This window comes from Accipiter gentilis, chromosome 33, assembly GCF_929443795.1.
Source record: "Accipiter gentilis chromosome 33, bAccGen1.1, whole genome shotgun sequence".
Taxonomy (NCBI): domain Eukaryota; kingdom Metazoa; phylum Chordata; class Aves; order Accipitriformes; family Accipitridae; genus Astur; species Astur gentilis.
In genome coordinates this window covers 2586599-2605589 of record NC_064912.1, presented here as the reverse complement: position 1 = coordinate 2605589, position 18991 = coordinate 2586599, and the positions used below count along the sequence as shown (strand labels likewise).

The 18991-nt window shown below is 49.2% G+C and overlaps 1 protein-coding gene across 4 annotated transcripts in view; it reads left to right on the top strand.

The window, feature by feature from the left end:
• RAB11FIP3 (RAB11 family interacting protein 3) overlaps nucleotides 1-18991 on the top strand; it is an 80482-nt gene that overhangs the window by 35830 nt on the left and 25661 nt on the right. For 3 of the 4 annotated variants that reach the window (XM_049791827.1, XM_049791826.1, XM_049791830.1), the window contains exons 3-4: nucleotides 4437-4528; nucleotides 18094-18281. In XM_049791827.1, coding sequence (XP_049647784.1) covers nucleotides 4437-4528; nucleotides 18094-18281 — 280 coding nt within the window. Of the gene's footprint in view, nucleotides 1-4436; nucleotides 4529-12145; nucleotides 12254-18093; nucleotides 18282-18991 lie in introns of those variants that run through there. The other variant, XM_049791828.1, reaches the window with a different exon arrangement.

Genomic DNA, 18991 nt, shown 5'->3' with positions numbered 1-18991 from the left:
TGGGGAAAGCAGAAAACCAAATTGGGGGGTGGGGTGGTGGAGAAAGTGCTGTGGCTGATGGACTTGCAGTAGAGCTTGTATGAAGGCAAATCTCCCATTTCCCAAGTGGTGCGGTCAGTGTGATGAGCTTGGAAGGCGGTCTTCTCAGTGGGGTTTGAATGAGCACATGCTGGGCAGCAGGAAGCTTCAAGGCAGGGATAGGAAAAGGTGTCAAAGGGATGTTGCAGGTGCCTCATAGTAGACTTAATCTGCTTTTTATATCTTTTTTTTTTCTTTTTTCCAAAACCACCTTAGCTTCACTGGATGATATAGTACCTGTGCCTGGTCTTACTGGTTACAATTACTTGTGTAAATTCTACATCAGCCACATTACCCTGGTAAAACAGTGCTGCTGCAGTAATTCAACTGAAGCTTTATCCAGATGCCTGGTACCCAGCCCATGTATTCTGGTCAAATAAATTAGTGCAATTAATTTGGGAAAAAGACCTAGCATATAACTTATCGCCTCTTTGCAGGGAGATTGTTGGGCAGTAAGACTCCCTGTAGGGTCCCTTGGAGCCTGATTTTTAGCTTTGAGATTTTTGGCTGAGTGTGGTTGTAATGGGACTAGCAGTAGGAGTGATGGATAGAGCTGAAGCCACAGGAGAAGCTGGTTGTGGACACCCAGGTGCAAGGAATGAGTGCAGTCAGGTCTGCCTTGGGAAGGGACAGCGAAAGCTGTGATTTTGAGCAGTGTAGGAAAGAGGTGACTCTCGAGTGTGCTGACCACATCAGCCATCAAAGAGGAGAAGGAAGATGTCAGGTGAAATCAGGGATGGGTGTAAGAGATGAAAGTATGCTTTATGGTGAAAGGAGCTTGGGAAAAGGGATGTGAAGGAGAATAGGGTGTCAACTGGAATTTGGCTTTGAGGTCCAAGGTGGAGAGCAGAGGCAATTTGAGCATTTGTGCTCACCGTGTGCTGCTGAAGCAGGGTTGTACAGTGCTACTGCTGATGGTGTGCTGTTAATGGGGCGGGGGGGGGGAGCTAGCAGAGCCCTCTGGCTCTCACCGCACATCTCTTTCTGCACCTTGGGGTATGGTGCTCTTCACGTGGGGAGTGCCAGTTTGGGCACAAAGGTCTCTTGAGTTTTTTGGCTCTTTTGGAGTGGAATTTGAAAGCTTAATGCAGCCTATTGTGCTGGAAGACTTGCAGGCAAGCTCTCCATGGCAACTCTCCCTAAACACAAAGCACCATATGGCTTTTTCAGAGGGGGAGGGAATGAATCGAGCAGAAAAAGTCAACCTTTGTTTGTGGTGGTGTTTGTCTTCGCTCTCTGATTGGAGCATGGGGAGGTGGAAGCATGGAGTGCTGTCTCCTGGGCATGGCTTCTGCTGACCATGCCACCAGTAAGGGTGCAGGTGACTTCTCAGATGGTCTTTCCTTGCTTTTTATAGTGGAGCTTGCTGTAAAAATAAACCCTGCCTGCACAGAGACCTCCCTCTTTGGGCTGGGTGCTCTGCAGGCAGATGGAGCAACCAGTCTCGCGTTCACCCCTACACCAAGCAACACCCGAAGGGCTGGGAAGGCTCCAAGGGGCACTCAGTTTGGGCATGAGCTGTACAGGAGGCAGCTGATGTTGGGGAGCTGTTTGTGCGTTGTCTGCCCATGCTTCATACCCTTGCTTCCGAAGGGAACTGGAAGCCTTCACTCGACTGTAAATCCTCCCTTTTCAAGTCCCTTTGGAAGAAATGAGTGGAATAAATATCTTTATCTGTCCATAGAAAAGCAAGAAGCCTTTGTGTGTCTCCTTGGAGGGGAAGGAAAAGAAATAATATGGGAATAAGCAGAAGGCAGCAGCCTGTTCTTGGCTCCACTGCCTTCGGGGTGCTCTGCAGTTCCCGGGGCTGCCATGGGGTGCCACCAGCAGCACTGGAGATGGCCTTGCAGGGCGGCCACCGGTAAGGCTGGCTGGGTTGCCTGGCCTTGCCGGGCAGGGATGCAAGATCAGGCAGCTGGAAGCACTGGCAGCTGCCCAGCACCCAGCTGTTTGGCTGGAGTCTTGCCGCTGTCGGATCAGGGATTCAGACGTGCTGCAGATGAAGCACTTGTGCTGTGCCGGCACATGCTCGGGGGCTGCGGAGAGCAGAGCTGTCACCAGACCTCGTGCTGGGTGGAACATGCCGCAGGGCAGAGCCCTGGCCAGGCACAGGACCAGGGTACTGCGCCTGCAGCCTGTGTCCCAGTGAGCTGATCTGGCTCTTTGGTTGCTCCCATGCCCGTCACAGCCACCTCTCTGGAGGTGGCCATTGCCTACCTGCTACGGTCTGTAGTTGGCAAGAGACATGGCTGGCTGTCCCCTCAGTTTCAACGATGTGACATGGGTTGCCTTTCAGGAGCACTGTTTGATTTTTTTCCCAGAAGTGGGCAAAGGCTCCTCATGGTGAGACCCGCTGTCAGGTGCTCCCATGGCTTTGCAGCAAGCAGGTTGCTGTCCCCATCCCCTCAGTCCTCCCTGCTGTCAGCAAGGAGGCTCTCAAATCCTGGAGTAGCAACAAGGGATAACTAATGGGAAAACTCCTCCCGACTGTAGGCTCAGATCCATGGGTGGAGCTGTGCAGGTGGGATTAGGGTAACATTTGAGGAGAGGGAGAATACCATCTTAAGACACTTCAGTGCTAAACCCATTAGTTAGAGTAGGAGGTGGCCCGAGGCTGCCTTGCCTTGAGGAACGTGCTCAGGCAGCAGTATTTTTGTGTGCGTATCGCTGCCTTGCTTGGGGTTACACGCAGGAGCCCCGGCAGCTGGAAGCGCAGCTCACAGCAGCACCGCTGCCTGGTGCCACAAGCGGGGAGAGCAGCGGGGATATTGAAGTCATAAATTGTGAACAAGAGAACCTTTCATCCACTGAAGCCGTGACCCTGCTGTGTGCTTACTGTAGAGCACAGCATCGTATGTTGGTTTCTGGAAAAGCAATTTGGCTTATTCCTGGGTTTGATTTACAGTCTAACTCCTGGGAGCCCCAGACCCAGGTTAGGGGAGGTCTCGTTTCTCAGTGCAATGTACTCAGCTTCTCCCACCCCCATGAACTGCTGGTACCCGTTTGGTTGGTGGCTCCAGTATCTTCTGGGGCCCTGACTGTGTTTGAATTTAATGGTCAGCTGAAAGAGCACTGGGGAGGGTGTTTGGGTGGGAGGGGGTGTTGCTGCAAGCCCGACTCCTTACTCTGTCCTGCGCCTTAATCCCTTGACTTTGTACAAGATGAATAGATCCCTTAATGAAAAATGGCCTTTCCTGATATCTGGAGATGGACCCAAAGCAGGAGCCCTGGCTGTGACTGTATAGGGAATATAACCTTTGAGGGAGGCTGCGTACGATCCCATCTGGGTGGCTGTGCTGCTCGGCTGCAGCAAAACATCACGCGACTTACGTGCCCCTTTGGTTTGGACTCGAGCCTGGGAGCTGTTTGAATTGGCTGCACTGCCGGTCTGCTGGGAAGCCACCAGCCTGAAGGATGCAGAAGGCAGACCCTGCTTTGTAGCTCTGCTCTCGTTGTCTGCCTTGAGCAGCCGTAAAAGGAAAGCCTGTCCCTCCCCGAATCCAGGCGATTGCTGAGCTTTCCTAGGAGCACTGGCATAATGACTCCTTCTGCCTGGCCAAGTTTATCGACATCAGACAAACCTAGTGCTGCAACATTTGCAGCTCCAAGGCATGTGGTTTTGAGCCTGCTATTTATTTTGGGACTGCAGCATCTGATCTTGATTTGGTGTTTCCAGCCTGTGATCTAGGTCGTGTGCTGGATCAGGCATTAGCTGTTGCTTGAGGGAGCATGGGCAATTTACACTCCCTTCTTCGGTTGAAGGGCTCGGAGAAATGCCGCTCTGCTGCATATGGGTGTTTGGGGGTGGGAGGAGTAATTTTTTTATTTTTTTTTTTAAGAAATCTCCTTGAAAACCTCCCATTTTCCTGTCCTTGTGTGAGGATGGCTCCTGATGTGGCTGGCCACGGGAGGAGCAGTAGATGATAAAAGCTTCGGTGCAGCCTGCTTTCTCTGCGGTTCCCATGGTAGTTGGCTGTCACACATAGATCTAATGTATTCCCTGCCCACAGCAGGATTAAAGCCTTCTGGGAGAAGAATAAGAGGATGCAGGAAGCAGAGATAGAGAAGAAACTGGGAAAAGGAATGGAGACCATGGCAGGGTAGGGATGAATCCAGGTGCTATCCCCATCAGAGGAGCAAGGGGCCTTGTAGGACCTCTGCTAGGGAGCAGCTATCCCAATTGCCTTTCACCTGAGGTGGTGATGGGATGCCTGGAAGCAGAGGTCCTTTCTGGAAGCTGAAGGCACTGGTGCGTGCAAGAGGAAGTTCCTGTCCTGCTGTCGTGTCTCCCAAAGCTGTCTTTCGTTTGAGGGTGCGTGTTTCCTTTTGGTGATTCTCTTTTTTATTTTTCTTTGCAGATCCTGACAGCCAGTTGTATGATATGGGTTATACCCCTGAGGAGGAAGCCCCAGCCTGTCCTGATGAGTTTGATGACTTTGTCACGTTTGAGGCAAGTATGAGCGCTGTTAACTCCCGCAAATGTCAGCTGTATACAGTGTGAGATTTGAACACAGAGGGTTTGGCTGGGGGAGAAGAGCATTTGCTGTGATAGGTCTCAGGGATGCTTAACAAGTAGTAAAGATGAATCCTTTAATCTGTGGGTGACTTGCCCAGAGAATTTGCACCAAGCGTTTGGTGCGGTTTACGTTAAAATTGGTGTTCAAGCAAAAACTCACAGCTAGAGCTGCCTTAGCTTGCAGAATTGCAAGAGTATGGTGCCCTGGGTGAAAGAGGGAGACCCTTTTTGCGGCGAAACACTAACAGTGCAGGAAGGGTGCCTGCTGCTGTTGTGTTTGTCTTATTGCTGGAGTTTCTGAGGCTGGAGAACCTGAGCCTGATTTTGAGATGTACCAGCCAGGAGCCTACCTGAGATGCACAGCGGAGCAGTTGGATTTTGGCACTTGGTGCTGTTTGGCCAGTAAAAGGCAGAGCAGAAGGCAAAAATGTAGATTTTTCTCTCTAATCTTGGGCTTGATCAAGGATGCTTATCTGACATGTTTTTTTTCTTTTTGTTAAAGTTACAGCCTCCATCCTGTAGTTCCCTTCTGTGTTCCTTAACACAGGAGCATATTGCAGTGATGTCCTGTATCTACTCTCCCCAGCTAGAAAGGAGGCTGCTGCTACAGTGACCTGTTGTCTGTGTTTATGGGCTTTTGGGTTTTGCTTGGTAGGCTTCCTCCGTTCCTGCTCCATGCCTTCCAGCCTGGAGCAGAAGGCACTGCAGGTGCCTTCAGAGCAAAGGGCTGGCTGGCTCCCTAGTCCCATATGGGGACTGAAAGGAAAAGCTTCTGTATGCTTTTCTTTTTCCAAACTTTTCTCTTCAGGTTTTTGACTCTTGTGTTTTGGTACCCTGGATGTTTTTCTCACAAAAATTTTTACTTCCAAAGGGACTTCCAGCCTCCTTTATATCTGCATGCAAATACACATCTTTGCTTTGTATAGCCTGTAATATGTTATTTTGGCTTTGTGACTTCTTGATAAAAGGCTCAAGCTATTCTTTTGAGTTTTGTAATGATAAACTGAGCATTGAGCAACTGGTCTTCCCCATGTTAGTGAGAAGCACAGGTCCATCACTTAAGATGGCTAGAAGCTCTCACTTTAATGACTTATGCTTGACAGTCAACCAGGTCATCATCCCATTTCCCAGCCAGGTGCGGGTCTTCTCTTGAGTTGGTTTGCTGGCTCCCATTCTCGATCAAGTGAATGGACGTGCACTGTCACCCTGAGCAAGTCGCTTATTCCCTTAGGACTGCTCGGATGAACACAGCCTTAAGAGCACATGATCCTGGGTTCCTCCCCCAGAATGCTTTCAAGGACATGTTGAATATTAGATTATTTTTCCTTTTTGAAAGATACTTACAAAAGCTAGTGATAGCTGGGTAGAAGTGGGCAGGTAGGGAGATTGGTTTTCATATTCTTTCTCTATCTGGTACAAGGTCACAAATGTGCTTTTTAACCTGTGCGGTTTAGAGGCTGCGACAGTGTGCGTTGCAGTGCTCATGGAGGCAAGGGCTTTTGCTTTTTGCTCCTCAGACCTGCGTCACAGGACAATCTTCTGAGATTCAGAGCAGGGATGTTTTCTAAGGGCTAATTTAACATAGATGAGCTCTGTCAGTGCTGCAAGCTATTCTGAGCAGGAATACCAACAAGCCGGGTGTGTGCCCCGCTGGGATGAAATACTTCTGCTGCTGGGCCATCGTTTCCTTGAAACGACAAGGTGACCCAAAGGAAAAAGGTGATGAGTCCTGAAATCTCCTTTTCAGAAAGATGTAGATGGATTCTTATACTGAATTCAGGGTAATCGTCTAAAGATCAGAGCTCTGTCGGTGTCTACGTTTAATATGCTGGGGAAGAATTACCCTTGTTGTCTTGGATACATGATTTGAAATAATTCCCAGCCTGCAAGGATTTCGTAGAGGTTCAGCAAATGAGAACATGATCGAGAAATACCGCTCAGCATTGTGAGTGTAAAAATAAATTGGTGTCTTGGCGTGCATGTTTTTTTTCCTCGTTCTCGTTCAGCTGAGCGATGAGATCCCAACGTGCGTTTTATTCCACATGTCCTGTAGTGCTGTACCTTGGAAAGCTTGAGCTGTTTCAGGGAGGAGGGGAGATGAGAGAAGCCATTGTACAAAGCAACCTGCTGGGAGCAGCAAATGAGTATTTTTTTATCAGAGCACCGTGCTGCCCTGCTTGGCAGAGCTGTCTGCTGCTGGGGAGGCTCCAGCAGGTCCTTCTTCATTAGGTGCAGCAGGCAGCTGACCTGGAAGTTGTTAAGACAGAAAACAGAATAAATGGCCTTTTCTTATATATATATTCCAACTTGCTTGGATTCAGCTGGAAGAGAGGAGGGGGGAAAAAGTACCCTTCCAAAACAGAAGGTGTTGCCTTTCCTCCAGGTAGACCTCTCGCACCACAAAAAAGCAGTTTGTATTCTCAAACGTCCCTGTTTCGGACCTGGGAAGACAGTGCACAGCGAACACACAGCTCTAAAACTTGCTGCTACATGGGACCACCAGGCAGATAAATACGACAGCTTCTTTCTCAACTCCCAAAATGCAGCTGGCAGACTTCAGACACTAGGTGAGGCCCTACTGCTTTGGCAGGGCCATGGGGTGAAGGAGCGCAGCTAACTTTCCTCCTCTCATGTCACATCAGAGGACATTTGAAAAGTGAGCTGAAGGAGGAGTGCTGCATTTGCTGTGCTGTGGTACTGAGAGTAATTGTGGTTACTGGATTTGGACTATCGGCTGTGGTCCCCCTTCAACAGCACGAAATGGCAGTGGCTTGAGTGCTTGGCTCTTACAAGTGTTGGAGCCTTGACAGAGAGCTTTTCTCCTAAATGTTTGTTCAAACAAGTGCTTTAAGCAGTCTAAATGAAAATGTCTTCTCTTTGTTAATAAGGTTGCTCTTAGTGACTCATCCCTTCTTCTGGTGGCTGTCATCAGAGAGTGAAAAACCCTGAGTACCCAGTATTGGTGTCTTTCAGTGAGCGTTTGCTCTAAGAGAGAACCAACACTGCATCTTCCAGTAAGGGTGTAAAAGCCTCTCAAAGGGGCAAGGTCTGAACTTCAACACTTCACACGGGGACCTTTGTAATGTCAGATACTTCCACAATGCAGCCACTGGTGTGGCTCCTGATGTGGCACGGAGCTTCTGGCTCTTGTTGCAACTTGCCAGGTCTGTTCCGCAGAGGGATCTGTCTGTTAAACTGTTTTGAAAGAGGTTTTCTGTTGCATGGCTCTGCTGAGACAGTGGCTCGCAGGGGATTGGAAATGAAGGAGCCTTGGGTCCCTGCAGCCACGTGGCTTCTTGTTCATCCAGCTGTGCTTGCGGGGGGCTCATTGCAATCCCTAGCGCTCCACTGTCACGCATGCAAGAGGAATCTCGTGCCCTGTACGTCCGCTCTAGAGCAGAGAGCATCACCTTGCTGGGGTTACCTGCCTGCAGCCCCAGGTAGTGAGTTTCTCCCTGACCGACCTGGAAGTGTGGTGGTTGCAAGGCAGCTGGATGACAAGCTTACTGCTTTCTACCTCTGCAGGGAAATGTTATAAAAAAAAAAAAACAAAACGACAGCGTTTTTGGCTACCCTGCTTTGTAAAAGCTATGTAAAGGGAGCTTGGAGTCTGTCTGTCCAGACACCCGAGTCCTCAGCTGTTTACCCCCAGGCTGGGCTAGTGCAGCTTTGCTGCTGACTAACCAGAAGGTAGGAGTTATCCTTGCTTCCCTTCCAAGCTCCCATGAAGCTCGTGACTCAGTTCTGAGTGCACGGACTCATTTGCAATGCTCTGGAGGGGGGAAAGGTGAATTTGGTGTTACTTTTCTTGATAACCGCTGTGCCTTGCCCTAGGACAAGGGCTCTCTGTCCTGACTTCTGGGGGCAGATGAGCTCACTTGAGCAATGCAGAGCGGGAAGGCTGACTGTCCCAAAAGGAAAGCAAGCCACAAAAATTCGGTGTGCTGGCAGAGTTACGCTGGGATTGGGCATGGAGATGCGTAACCTTAGGTGGGCTGGAGGAGAGGCAGAGCCAGTGCAAGGCTGTGCTCTGTAAAGGCTGACTGGGAGCACAATAAATTAGCAGAAATGCTGATTTTAGCCATGGGAACTCATGCTTTGGGCCAGCAAGGTCACAGGAAGGCCCTTTTTGAGATCTGTGAAATAGGGCAGCTGAAACTGCTGTGGGTGAGAGGTGTGGGGACAGTGGGGCGGGCGATGCGGTGCTGTGCGGTGCTGTGCGCCTCGTGCAGGGCTGTTGCCATCTGCTGGGCGGCCGCTGTGGATCCTCTCAGTAGCAGCCAGGAAAATGCATCGCACTGAGCTGTGCACAGCCACGAGAGGGGAATTTTGCTCTCCCAGAACAGCAACGATAACCAGATGTGTAGTAACACTAACTAGGCATGCATGTGGGCACCCTGCAAGCCTTACACCCCTCCAGGCATGTCCCCTCTGGCTAAATGTTCAGTAGCAAGTCCTACAGCACAGTAGGAGTGGATCTGGGGAATAAAAGCGTTGTTGGTGAGGTCCCACAGCTAGTTTTGTGCATTTTGGGAGGAGGGGATACTCCTGGCTCTCTCCAGCCTGCCGCTCTGCGGGCACAGCTGGCGGCTGCTGAAAGAACTGTTGCCTCTGTTAAAGCTGGAATGTCTTTTCATGTGGAGCAATTGCATTTAATGCTTCTTGAAGGGCAAAAATCAGAGCGAGGCAATTTGAATCCACACTGCTGGATTTCTCCAACTGCTCAGAGTTTCTACAAAGGGGACCAAAGACTTGCAGGATTCCAGCTGTGTGTTGGTAACACAGAAGCTGTTGCTGAGAGCGCGCCGTATACCACAACTTGGGTGTGCAGGAGCTGTTCCCCAGAGGCATCAGCTATCATTCCTCGTGGCTTGTGTTTTGCAACGAGCCCATGTGAGGTGATTGTACGAGTCTGCTCTCTCCTCCTGATAGCCCAGTGGACCTTCTGAGCCCTCCTTTCTTATTACAGACTCCCTGGGAAGATATTTGCCTTTCCCTAAGGCAGAGAGCTGTGCCTGGTGAGCACAGGGTATTTGGAGTATGTGTTTTCTGCCTTGGTGGTGGACCTGCTTTGCAATCCTCAGCAGTTTACGTGAGGCTTTTCCTCCTCTGCCTCTCTATACCACAGTTGCCAGTGGATGCACGTCTGGTGGAGGCCAGCCACTCTGAAAAGACAGGATTAAGCTTTGCAGCCTTCAAAAGCTACCTGCCTCCAAGCTGCCCGAGAGGGCTCGTAGCAGCAGGGAAGACCTGGGGTTCAGCTTGCCAGCTCTGCCAGGGACTCTGTGGGCTGTTCCCCAACTACCCTAACGCAGGTATGAAGGTCTGCGGTCCTTTGCCACTCCGGCACTGCTGTACCACCGTAGCAGCGGAGGGGATGGGAAGATGCAGATGAGATAGGAGTGTGTGCAGCTCTTTGCCCCTTGGCTCAGGTTTTCTTTACCATTGCTGTTCCTGTGTCTGGAAGGAATGACCTCAATGGGCTTCTGGTCACAGGGCTGACCCAAAGGCATCATTGTGTCTGAATGAAAGAAAATCACAAATCCCTCTCTAAGTTGGCTGCTGGAATTGGTGTTGATTTTGTCAAAAACAGCTGCTGCACTTGTAGTCTTGTAGGTGGCCGGAACTGCAGGGCTGTGCAATGTGACAGATGCAGTTTGATGTCTGTTCATCTGCCTGTCTCTCGGGGAAGCATGCACAGCCCTGAGCAATGTCCCCACTGTCCCCAAAGCTTTTCTGTTCCCCTGCACAGAGAGGCAAAGGGAGCTGCCCATTCAGTTCACACGTGCGGAGCGCACTTCTGCAGCAAACAAGTGAACAGTCTGTATTATCTTTGTATTGACTAGGCACAAGAAAATACAGTAACCAAATTACTAAAATTGCTGGACCGAATGCCAGAATCAGTCTGTGATCGTACCTTGGTAACAAAAAGCCTGAAAATACCAAGTAAATTCATATATTGTATAGACTCAGTACTGCTTAGAGGAAAGGATGGGAGTGTAAATTGGGCATGAATGCCCCTGAAGCTCAGGGTTATGGTGAGAAATTGTTTTGCTGATCGGAAAAGATCCTAGTTGGTGTGTTTGCCTTGCACAAAATAGGTTGGAAGGAGTTTGGAAAACAAAGACCTTGAAGCCTTATCTTGAACTGTGAGTGCAGTGCGTGGGACTGAGAAATGTGGGAGCTGGGCTGCGGCACACCAGGCAGGCTGGGGCATAGGGAAACGGCAGCGTCAGTAGGCTGTGAGCGGGCCAAGCAACATTGGAAGCAAAGGTGTCTCAATAAGAGCTTGAAAAGTAAAACTGGCAGTGGTTTGAGTTTCCTAATTCACTTTACTGTAGGGATGTCTGACTTTGGGCTCCTTGCAGTGGTGCTAGACCTTCCCTGAGGTCTTGCAGCACACATAGAGGAGCTGGGAGAGCAATAGGGCTGTGTCCTGCTCGGTTGAGTAGCAGATGCAGACAGAGCAAGGAGGAGAGCTCGGGTTAAAGCATAACTCCCCTGCTGCTGTGCTCGTTACCAGGAGTCCTTGCTTTTTTTTGGACTTAGCACAGAAGGTCAACTGGTTATCAAGGTGCAAGATGCTTCCAGTCAGTGTTGCTGAGTAGTAGGTCCTGCTCGGGGCACTGTGCTTCAGGAAGGATGTGGCCCAGAGGAGAGCAAGGATAAGCCAAAAAAATGAGAAAAAATGATTTGTGAAGGTAATGGAAAGAAGTAAGTGTGTTTATGCTAGACAGGCATGACTAAGGGAGTCCGAGGTTTGAAGTATGTGAGGTTTCTCTAGAGAGGAAACAGAAAAGCAGACAAAACCCTCAAAACTTGTGAGTTTCAGCAGTTCATTGCAAACGGGGCACTGTCGAGGACTTTGTACGCCAACAGCTGCCGTGGGGAAGGGAGGGAGGATCCTGTGGGTCGGATCACGCAGCGGCACTGGTTCTGACGAGGCTCCTGTGTTTGCAGAAAGCAGCTGCTTGGTTGAGAGCAATGCAGAACTCGGGCAGCAGTGGGGTTGGTGTGTTTGTAAACTCAGTTAGCACCCATGACTGAAGCACCAGCCTTTCTTTGTGGTCAATGTTGTTATTGCATATCATAGATTGCCGTTTGAGTCACCCCAACAGTGATTGTGATTGCTTATCAGTAGCAAAGTGCTCCTGATCTTCCCCTAGTGAGCAAGGCAAGCTTTATTAATTTTTGTGATTGTGGCTATAAGGAAGGAATTTGTCATTTAGTGCTTAAATATTCACCAGAAGTATCAGGAAGGATGAGATAAGCCCTGGAAGCCTCTCTACGTCTTCTTCAAAATTAACCTTTTTAATTGGTGATGGTTTCATGAGAAAAGAAAGAATGCACACCTGGAGCAGGGCTGGCCGTTGCGTGGGGCTTCGAAGGCGTGCTTTTATTTTGGTATTCACGTAACCAGGAGGGCTGCAGTCACACAGCAGGGAAGTGTACATTAGCTCGCCTCTCCTTATCGCGGAGGCCGGGAGGTCGGGAACAAAAGGCGCTCTGTTTGGGACCAGTGCTGAGTCGGTAAGCCTCGCGCCCGGCATCTCCTGGACTTTGCTTCCCTCCTGCCTTGTAGAAGGCAGCCGGCAGCTCCTGGCGGTGTGCACTTCTGGAGCTGGATTTGACTTGGGCGAGAAAGCGATGTGTCCACAGGTGGGTTTTGAGTGCTAACACGAAATGAGGAAGGATTGGGTTTCTAGAGGGAGGCAGGTCTCTGGCCCCAGGGATCGCTCTCAGCCCTGGAGGTGCCAGGAAGAGGCAGGCTGGGTGTCCACCCGACTCAGCCGTTTGTTGTTTTCTTACCGAGTATGTTCGAGTGTGCAACATTTAGGAATGGTCTTTTCTCTCTATAGTCTGTGGGGTGTGTGCATGTGATGGTATCTTCATAGTCCTCTTTGCCTGCGTCTTCTTGGGGGAGTTGGACCGGGAGGGATGGTGGCTGCAGGCTTTCGGGGTGCTGAGGACAGTCTGGAAGATCTGGTGTCTTGTGAGTTGTTTTTTTTGGTTTGGGGGGTTTTTTGGGGGTGCGTGTTTTCAGTTTGGCCTGACAGTTGCAGTGTAGTTCTCTTGCCCAGCCTTGAGGGCTATTATTGAGCGCAGCAGTCTCAAAACCCAACTTCAGGGGCTGTGTTGTAAAAGTTGCCTTCAGCCTAGGCTGAGTGCAGGCTCCCTATCTTCTCTGAGAAGCGGACACTGCCCAAATACATGGGAAGAGACAGATATTGTGGCCAAGAGGTCGGTGCCCTGCTGCCGGTGGCAGCCTCCGATGTGGGATCACTCAGTGGCATGATGAGTTTCTGGCTGCCGGCACTTGGAGACTGAGCTGCCATGGGGTGTTTCAGGGCTTTAGGGGTGGTTGTATTAATGTTAGACTCAGGTGGGATTACAAACATAACTTACTTCCCTTCTCCCTGGCTTTACATTGGTTTAAAGCCAATTTAAGCACAGGTTGCCTGCTGCAAGACTCGGCAGGCGTGTGTCCCCGGTAGGCTGATGCCACAGCACTGTTAGCTGTGCCGGGCTGCCTCTGCGGTGTAGGATGCTGCACCGAGTAGGTGGGACGCTCTTCATCTCTTCTCCTTTCAGATCCTGTCCCGCAGCTGCGGTGTGCTGGTCTCCAGACTTTCGCAGGGCTGGCGTTGGCTCAGCTCTGGACGAGGCAGCGTTCCCAGCCTGGTGCTGGCACTGGGGCCCTGGCCGCAGTCAGCAGACGATGGTGTCCTTGGAGGGTGGTTTTCCTAGCCGGTCTGTCTCCCCTGTCTGTCCTGTGTGCAGCTAGAGTTGGCGTTCATCAAAAATAGGCTCATGCTTGCTGGGAAAAGAGTTGTTTTTCCTTTTCTTCTCCCCTCACTTCCTTTCCTGAGCTTCCAAGTGTTTGTGGCTGAGGACAGCAGGGCTTCGGGATGCCAGGACGGCTCTGGGCACAAGTGGGGGACCAGCGCTGCAGAAAATGCCTGGGAGGAACCTCCCTGGGAGCCAGACTATGCTCTTCTCTCCAAGGCAATGCCTTGCTAAAGCTTCTGTCCATCACAGGTCAAAACTTAACTTGTCCCTGCCTAGACCTTGCAACTGACTCGCAATAGCCTTGTTTCTTCTCCTCATACTCAAGCGGCTTTTTTAAATCAAGGTCATTGTTATAGCACTTTACAACATTTAATCTAATGGTCTTTACACCAATCTGTAATCAAATGCCTGGAATAGATGAACTGCTGCTGGAAAAGTCTCATAAAGGTGCTTCATCATCTCACCGACTTTCTCAGGGCACCTTAATTACATGACCCTGATGCTGATTTCATCCATTTATGTCCTTTTAGAAGCAGGAGGGCTCACTGCTGGGCTTTCAAATCCCTGGTGTTTTGCCGAACACCTTTGAACAGGCAGAAATGTGCCCGGGTGGCCGATGTTGTGCTCAGCCAGGGTAAACAGGTCTGGCACCGGCGGAGATCGCTCATAGAGGAGTTGGAGTCAGGGATGGGAACTTCAGTCAAACCATGATCCTCTTTCAGTTCAGGGGTGGGTGTGTGCATGTGTCCCAGTTTTGAGGTCTGAGGTTTACCTGAAATGTCTAAGGGTGTGTTTTATTTGATAAAAATTTAAAATACACTGATACTGGTGACACCAACCCCATTCTGAACGTGGCGGGGATGTTCCTGGCAAGTCCCCTAGGACACTTGTAGCCTAGCCTGGCTGTTGCAAGCCCACGGACATCTTTAAGTGTATTCTGGTTTTTTTTAATCAGGAAACAGTGTTTACTTTCTGCCTGCTCACAGAAAGGCAAACTTGGCTGAACGAGAGATGTGGCAGGGGGGTTTAAAGGGTCAGCGCACAAACCAGCTGCTCATGAGACCATTAAAAAGAGCTTTCTGTGACCTGCGGCTGCACCTTTGCCCAGGGCACAGGGACTTGATTTTGCTTTGCTTTATCAGGCAGTTGGTAATACCTTACCGAAGTCCCTTGTTTTGCCTATCTCCTCCTTGCATCTTTTCTTGAGGTTTAGTTACTTAATCTGTGATGAAATGTAAAGCAAAGTTCTCCATGCTCGTGCTCAGGACTTTGTTTACAGTTTCAACTGCCTCTTAACTCATTGACCATGTAGGTTTAATTTTAATAGGGCTTTTGCATTTGATTCTCATCTAGGCTAGTTATTACAAGAGAAAAAATATTCTCCTCTGCTAAACACAAAAAAGTTTGCAACTTGTGTTACAGGTTTTTTGTTGTTTTGGTTTTTTTTTTTAATAAATAAATCTCTGCACATCTTTGGTGTTGGCTGAAGGAGGATGATTAATGTACTGTTCTGGTGGCTACTTCTAGCTCTAAAGGGTTGCTCCCTCGTTCAGCCTGTCCATACTGGTATTTCCTGTCAATAAAATGCTTTGAACAATTTGATAGATAAGTCGTCTAACTAAGGGGACTGATGCCTTGAGCTGTTCAGCTCTTGGTTATGCTTCATGTTGAGAGGGTCAGCAATGGCAACCACAACAGGGTGTTTTTTAATCAAATTACTTGTGGGTTGGAATGTTTTGGTTTGGGGTTTTTTTTGTTTCTTTGCAATAGTTGTCTTTACTTTGTGCTCATTATGATACTTCAATGTATACTTAAATTTAAGCTTTTCCAGTGGGAAGAGGCTTTTTTGTATTTAAAAAAAAAAACCAACCAAGCAGCATTTACTTTGGAGTCTGCAAACAAAGTTATTTCCAACTTGGCATTGAATCTTTTTCAAACAGGCAAAAAGTATCCCTTTGAAGCATGCAGGGAAATCCGCAGATGTGGATGGCTGCTGTCTTCTCTTGGGCCCTCTCTGCTGCATCAGGTCCCCGCTGGTTCCCACCTGGTAGAGCCATGCCAGTCCAGCATGAAGCGTCATCGCTGCTGCAAGCACTGGGGACTTGCAGTGTGGGCTGGAAATGTTTTGGGTTTTTTTTCCCAAAGCCAAACATAACCAGTGTTGCAAAACAGCATTGTCTGATATGCTGAAGCCTGGCCTCTCCTAAACTTGGTGTACACTGCAAATAGCTTGGAAAAGCACTTGAATTGCCCAAGCATGCCTTCCTCTGAAGGCTGGGGAGCTGCCAGTCTCAGCTTGGGGATGGTACAATGTCCTCGCATGTCCGTGAGCGAGCCGGTAGACCAAGCCTCTGGTTCCAAATCTCCCTCGTCCTCCTTCTGCTCAAGCATTAAGAGCCTGAATGGTGTTTCTAAGAAGTGCAACGTAAATCCAGTAAAGCACTTAAGCAAGTCCCCAGCTTTAGGTGTATAAGTAGTCTTGCTGGATTTATGCTTTTTAAAGTGGGTGGGGGTTTTAGGAGGCTTTTGTTTCTATCTCAAAGGCTAGTGAAAGCCACCTTCTCCCATGCTAGGGATGACGTTTGCCACAGCAGCCTATCCTCTGTTTGAATCAAGTTCACCTGAACAGCCCTGTCTTCTCATGATGCTAACTTTAGACTCTGGTTCTGTGAAGGTTTATGTCATGTTTAACTTTAGAGTGGTGTCCTAGAGAAATGCTGGTGTCCATAAGTCAGCGTGGGTCCATGAAAGCTGAGCCAAGTTTCCAAGAGGAGCTCCTGTCTGTCTGTCTCCATCCATCACCCAGCTGAGTGTGCTTAGTTGGCACAGGGGCTGATGAGAGCACTCAGCAGGGAGCAAAGCCAGGGTGTTCACTAGGTTGCTTTGCTCCCCAGTGTCCATGTAGAATAGGAACTGCTGTCGAGCAGTTCCCTCTCCATCCCTTCGAGGTTTTCAAAGCACCTGTACAAGTTCTTGCTATCCCTTTTTGGCCTCGTGTGTGTTGAGGCAGCGTGGGAATTTGTGGGTGAAACAAAATGAGGCGTTGGTTGTGTCTCGAGCTGCTTTGCAGCAGTGAAAGCTGCAGAAGTTCTTTGGCCTGTGGAGTGTTTACCCAAAAGAGGAGAATCAGGCTGGTAAGAGCAGTGTTTGCAAAGTCTAGGCAACAGAAAGGCAGCGGGATGTTTGTCTGTCTTGGTGTGCTGCTCTCCTGCCGTACAAATATGGCATGTGCCCTAAAAGCTGCTCTTCTACTGGAGAGCAATGTCTGCAGCAATGAGCAGGGCTCTTCCATCCTGCCATATACATAACCTGCTTTGAATGAACAGCTCTAACATAATTTTTCACTCTGCTGTTGCAAGGACAGTATGTCTGTGCATTTTCTTTCCAGCTGCTGTAATACAGGGCTTTGAGAAATCTTGTTTTCTCGAAAATCCTTGGAAAAAGCACTGAAAGCTGTTCTGTACGCTCTCTGGCAGAGGAAGAGCGGTTTGCTTCAGTTTGTGCCTGCGTTCAAAATGCTGCTGCTTTGTCCTGCTGCTGTGCTGGAGGGGGTACAGCCAGCAGCTGAGCAAGTTTGATCCCACTGGGTGAATTTCAGATGGAGCAAACGGCTTTTCATGAGCATCTTTTTCTCTTGAGGTCAGGCAGGAGGGCTCCCGTCCCTCGACACCTCCGGAGACAGGGGATCAGCTGGAGCTCAGTGCCAGCACTGACAGATCCCACCACGACTGAGATCCCAGAGCCAAAAATGATTTGATTTGTTCTGAGGTGCTCTGGGGAAATCCTGTAAATGTTGGAGCTGGCACTTTGATGGGTAATAAGAGCTTTTGCTTTAGGAGGGTGTTTCTTCAAGTGTTCCCACGGCTCTCGTTCGAACATGGGGATGGTTCTAGGCTCAGCACCGTGTGTCTCCAGGCAGGACCATCCCTGCCCATTTGTATGAGCATGTGGGCAGGACCAAAGATGAATACTTGCCTGAGGGGCAGAATTGGGAGGAAAACCCAGTTCTCTGTGCTCATAGCGTGGTGTCTTTAAAAACCAAATTGTGCTGCTTTCCTAGAGCTCGCTTCAGGTAATGGATGTGGTAAAGTAGTGCAAAATATTTGAGGTGCTGTTCCAGCTGAAGCGTAGAGATCTGAGTGTCCTGCTGATGCAGTCCCTGCAATTTAGATGCTGTAATGAAGATTTATAAACCAGCTTATTTTCTGTTGAGGGATGGAAGATGCCCTCATGTTACTAGACAGGGGGGAAAAAGTGCTTAATGGGCTAACTGATAGTTTTGAATGGTGATTTTTGCAGAGAATTCAGATTAATAGTGTGTCCTCTTAAAATGGAGTGGGTGAAAGCAACAGTGATCGGAACTGCTGAGTAAGCAGTGCATAATCCCTCCTGGACTCGACAAATCCATACTTGCTTACAACAAAATCTCCCTCCAACTCTTATTTAGTGTATATTTCTGCAATCTGCTTTCCGAACACTGCTGTTGCAAAGAATGCGTGGCCCACCCTGGGGCAGCACTCGGTCCTTGGACCTGGAGGCAGAGCAGCACCTGGACGTGGGGTATGGCTCACACTGGTTTTAGGAGGTCAGATTTCTGTGCTTAGAAATGCAATGCAGCAGTAATTAGCTGCCCCATATGTGTTTTGTCCTGCTCTGCAATGAAACCGCATAGCTATAGTATCTTATTTTTTCCCTCTTGTGTTTAACAGGCAAATGAGGTGACTGACAGTGCTTACATGGGCTCAGAGAGCACGTACAGCGAGTGCGAAACCTTCACGGATGAAGACACCAGCACACTAGTACATCACGAGATGCACGACGAAGTAGAAACGGACAGTGCCATCGACTCCACCGTGCACTCGGAGTTCACAGATCCCATTGAGGAGCCGGAGCATGGGTGAGTGGGAATGGCCAGGAGCAAAACTCACCACGCGGGGCAGGAAACTGGCAAACTGGGAGCACACGAGAACCGAGCGAGACAGAGCCTGGGGACTTAAAATAAAGTGGGCTGAGTCTGTCTTGCTGAAACTGGTTGGTTTGTTCTTTGTATTTGTAACTTCATGCAAGACCAAAATAGCTCTTCTTTAAGAATAATGATAATAATTAGACTGCACTATGTGTAGGCTGTTTTGGAGCTCGGCCTGGCAATCTCTTTGACTTAATCGTTGCTTGCCTTGGGAGAACTTCTGTACCCTCATTAGCATCTTTAACCTCTAAAATAAGTTCTTAGATGATCCAAACACCTGAAATACTTGCAGTTTTTAATCTATCACTTAAGCCAGAAACGCAACATATAATTTTCAAGTCAGGAGGGGAACTCATCGTATTCTTGTTTTACCTAAACATGCGTGTGCCCTTTGATGTGCAACCGCCTCCTGTAATAACTAGTTTTAAACTTGTGCCTGAAGCACAAAAGCGTGAGCTAAGATCATCTTCCCAAGGTCTGAACCGCTGCTGGCGAAACTGCTCCTGGGCCTGCCTCATTTCCTAGATTTTGCAGGAAAAGTGGGTTTTGGGGTAAAACTGGGATGCTGGCAGGCGGGAGGGGAGGGAATAACTCCTTTAATAGTGACCCAAGAGCACCAGTTCTGCACTGAAACCTCTGGA